The sequence below is a fragment of the Poecilia latipinna genome, unplaced genomic scaffold (genome assembly GCF_001443285.1).
Source record: "Poecilia latipinna isolate Pla-1442-1.1 unplaced genomic scaffold, P_latipinna-1.0 Scaffold580, whole genome shotgun sequence".
Taxonomy (NCBI): Eukaryota; Metazoa; Chordata; class Actinopteri; order Cyprinodontiformes; family Poeciliidae; genus Poecilia; species Poecilia latipinna.
The window spans coordinates 280,221-284,302 of NW_015113196.1; the positions used below are offsets into that span (position 1 = coordinate 280,221).

At 36.9% G+C, this 4,082-nt stretch overlaps 1 protein-coding gene across 1 annotated transcript in view; it reads left to right on the forward strand.

The window, feature by feature from the left end:
* Positions 1-2,810: 2,810 nt before the first annotated feature.
* Positions 2,811-4,082, forward strand: part of LOC106953432 (arrestin domain-containing protein 3-like) — a 14,692-nt gene continuing 13,420 nt past the window's right edge. The window contains exon 1 of the mRNA XM_015042196.1: positions 2,811-3,925. Within this exon, the coding sequence (XP_014897682.1) occupies positions 3,664-3,925 (262 nt within the window). The 5' untranslated portion in view covers positions 2,811-3,663. The remainder of the gene's footprint in view (positions 3,926-4,082) is intronic.

Sequence of the window (4,082 nt, forward strand, 5' to 3'; positions counted from 1 at the left end):
TGCTTTTATTTGAGAGTTCATCTGTATTTCAAATGATTCAGGAAATGAACTGAAATAATTTTATTCAAATATACAGAAAAACCAAATGACAATTTTAAGCTGACCAAGACCAAGAGTGTATATCTACACTGAAATTATTTACACCGTTCATAGAGTTGGGCCTGGTTCTTACTGTGTTATCAGTTCCAGAAACTTGTTCTGCTGCCTTTATCATGAGTTTATAGACCATAATAAATAACACACCTGACTGACAAATTAGGTCCATCATGTGACACCAACTAAAATGGAAAATTTGACCACCAACATATCATGTGACAAGATGACTGTCAATTACACATTCATTACTCCTTACTGGAAAACATGGCAGACTTTCTTTATTCCCTGTTTTCCATTCAGGTGGTTGTCAGGTTTGTCACAGCAGTCTGATATTCAGGCTCCAATATTCAGTTTCTACTCATGCTTTTTTTTTTTTTCCAACAGGTTTTTTTTCTTCCCAAGTTTCATTCTTTTTCCATGACACAGATTTAACAACCAACCTTGACAGTTTTGAATTTCAGTCAATGTAATTTTAACAAAGCAGTGCATTGTTGAAATGGTTGTTGTTATTTTGAACTACAGAGCAAATATTTCATAAACTGTGCTTCTGAAGCAAAACTTTGGTTAAAAACTTCACTGAAATTAGCTAATATCAGTAAAAGGGGAAAAATTAGATTTTAAAAGCACATCCTCTGTCAGAGCTGAAGCTTTTATTTTCTCCAGAGAAGTTCACCTCGAATCAGGTGACACAATAATGGGCGCTCTGATTGGTTGAGATACTGACTTAACTCTTTCTGAGCTGGACTACAACTTGTTTAACTAAAATGTGCTCATGCCTACAGTATAGAGTACAAATATTTCACAACATATTTTTGATGATATATCATGTCAGAGTAGCTCCCAATGATATTCTGAAATATATTAAAGTCTCATATTTAGATTTCTACTTCTTCCAGTCTGTGAAAGTTGATATCAATCTATGCACTTTAAATACCCTACTGACATCATACAATCTTGGAGATGTTTCAAGTGATGCAACTCCTAACACAATTTTGCCATTTAAATTGTCCTATATCCAGGTAACATTTTTACAGCTTCTAGCAGATACCATTTTGCCATTTGCTACCATCTCATTTACAGACAATTAATACACTGAACCAATAGCTAGGACCAACTGGGATGAATGTATAATTGGCTTGCAATGACTTTTACGAAGTGCTTTGAGATGACGTGTTGTCAATAGGTGCTATAAATTGAAATTATTTGAATAAAATTAGAGATATTAGTTAGCTGGTAAGCGCAAATTCTTCACTGTATCTCTTCCAAAGCACAAATACACACAGTTATGGTGTCGTCACTCAACGTTGTTACACATTTCCTTTAGTGTTCCATTTCTATAGGTTTAATTAAATGCGTGGTTTACTGTGGTTTTTACCAAAACTTAATGAGTTTTATGTCCATAGTGCAAAATGTATTAACCAAGACAAAAACTGATGTGTTCAATACTTCTTTTCCCTGCTGTGTCTTGGGTATTGAGCCTGAAAGATCTAAAATACTGCAATGCCCTATACTACCAGAAGAGGGAGCTGCAGCATGAATGTGAGAGGTTCTGAAAAGTCAAATGTGCTATAGACTCTGAAACAGTTAAATACCTTAAGCCTCTCCAAGTCCATGCATCGGTTTCCTGTTTGCTCAATGATAGATTTCAAAACTTGTTGCTCTATAAGCTACTGAATGTCCAAAGGACAAAATACATTTCAGTGATGCTGGTAAGGTAGACCCTTTCTTTATCGGAGACTTTGTCCCTCAGTGTTTTCAGGATGAGAACTAAACATCTATTTTTTATTTTTTTTTTAAACTTTGGCTTCTTTAAATCAAGTAGAAAAAAGCAGGACTCATTTCTGCAGTTTTCCCATGCAGCTCACATATGGACATATTAGTTTCTCGCCCCCCCCCTTGAGTTTATTATCTCTTATGTTTAATATTTTTATGGGACGCTTAATTTATCTTTAATGTTTCAAGTGTTTCTAAGGGCTTGCTTCGAAACATGCTTTACCAACTAGACATAATTTAACATCAGTCATGTTCCTCGCTCAAAGCAAGATGTTGTATACCAAAATTAATTTTGGTTTTATGCACTTTATGCATGTCCATTAGTGTGTCTTGCAGTATTTCTAGCATGATTTGTGAAGGTAATGTGGTTTAATTATTAGCAAGGTGTTTGTATCTTTATTTTCCAGCTCACCTTAGAACATAAAATCGTTGACTTTATTATTCTATTAGTTTAGAAGTTACCGAATTGTTCTGTTGTACAATCTTTTCACACTTAGCTTTAAGTCTATCAGACTGGTGTTATTGCTTTTTTGTAAACACTGTAGATAAAGTAAAAACAACCAAAGGATTCTTGACAGATAGATTAGATTTTAAATGACAAAATGCATCAATGATTCCTTAAAGCAGAGATCATTTTTCAGCTTAGTACCAAGTCAGAAGGTGCAAATCAAACACAATCTTCTGCATCATTAACCACATGGGGTGTCTGGTTTCTGCAGTGCTACACACACACAGCAGATGGTAGCAACTCTCCATTGGCTGGGTGAGCAAATCAGTGACACAAAACTTGTTTTGCATGTCAGTGAAAGGTAACTCTACTAGTTTGAGTCCCATAAATTGCACCCTGGAAATTGCCCACATCAAAAACTGCCACTGATAAAATATATGACAATTATTTTTTTCAGCTCAAGGCTAATTTTATTCATATATGGCAGACCCCTGACCTCAGGAAAAGTCAGTAAGATGCAAAAGAAGCTTTGGACCAACAGGGATCTGTTGACTTCTTCATGAAGTACACAGAAATAACTAAACCCTGAAAGGTGAATCTGTATGTTTACTTTTCTGCTGTGCAGATGCAGCTTCCTCACAGTACTGTTCAAAATGGAGAATGAAGCTTACTTTAAATTATGTTAATGATATGGACTTGTCCAGTCAAAGGTAAAAAGTTGAATTATGTTACCCTGACCTTTTTTTTTCTCCTTAAATACACGTTGGCTTAGATCATCTGATTTTAGTTAACTGCGATGCATTATGTGGTTAGTTTACTGCTCTGTCATTTTTAACCTTACGTGATGAAGCTTTGTGAACTGATAAGTGCCAGATAATACCAACTCCAGTCAGCATGAATTATGTTTACATTTTTCTTGTCATTTCAAAAGCTATTTTTCCAAATACAATTAGATATGCAGATCTGTATACGCCTACTGTAAAACACAATGAAAGTGTGCAATCTCGAAAAAAAGTGAAATTATTCCCATAATAAGATCAGAAAGTGTTTGCATAACTCTCAGCTGCTCATTTTGTGAATTTTAGCATTTTAGTATGTTGTAAGGATTAGTAAGGATGGGGTCAGGATCTAATTCTTTCCCCACAGTCTCAGCTTTTATTAATATAAAACAACATTTAAGATTAGACAATCGCTTCTGTGATGGGAGGAGGCGGCGCCGCACATAAATCAAACCAATCCTCTTCGCTGTACAGACGCGCCCTCCTACTGTAGGTGGAGAGAGACGCCTGCTTTTAGTGTCAGGTTTCCTGATCTGCTGTCGAGCTCGGTGCGTAAATCTTGTCAGGATGTCGTCGACAATAAAGAAGATAGAAATCACTTATAACTCCATCAATGCCAGCAATACTTTTACAAACGGAGACATTGTTTCTGGTCAAGTTTCTGTGGAAGCGGCCAAGGATTGCCAGATCAGCTCCTTCTACATCAAGTTTAAGGGGAAAGCTGACGTCTTTTGGACGGAGACCTATGGTCAGAACACTTATTCGTACCACGCCAAAGATAAATACTTCAGCGTGCGGCAGTACTTCATCAGAGACCCAAACAGCAAGGGTAAGGCTTATTTCTCTGGGTTTCACTGCAGGAAGAAGTTCAAAACTGAAAAAGTAGCAAGTAGTAGCCAGTCGTCAGGGGCGGATCTACTGGGGTGGCATGGGGTGGCAGTTGCCACCCCTAAGGAGAGCCTTGCCACCCCTGTTGCCACCCCAGC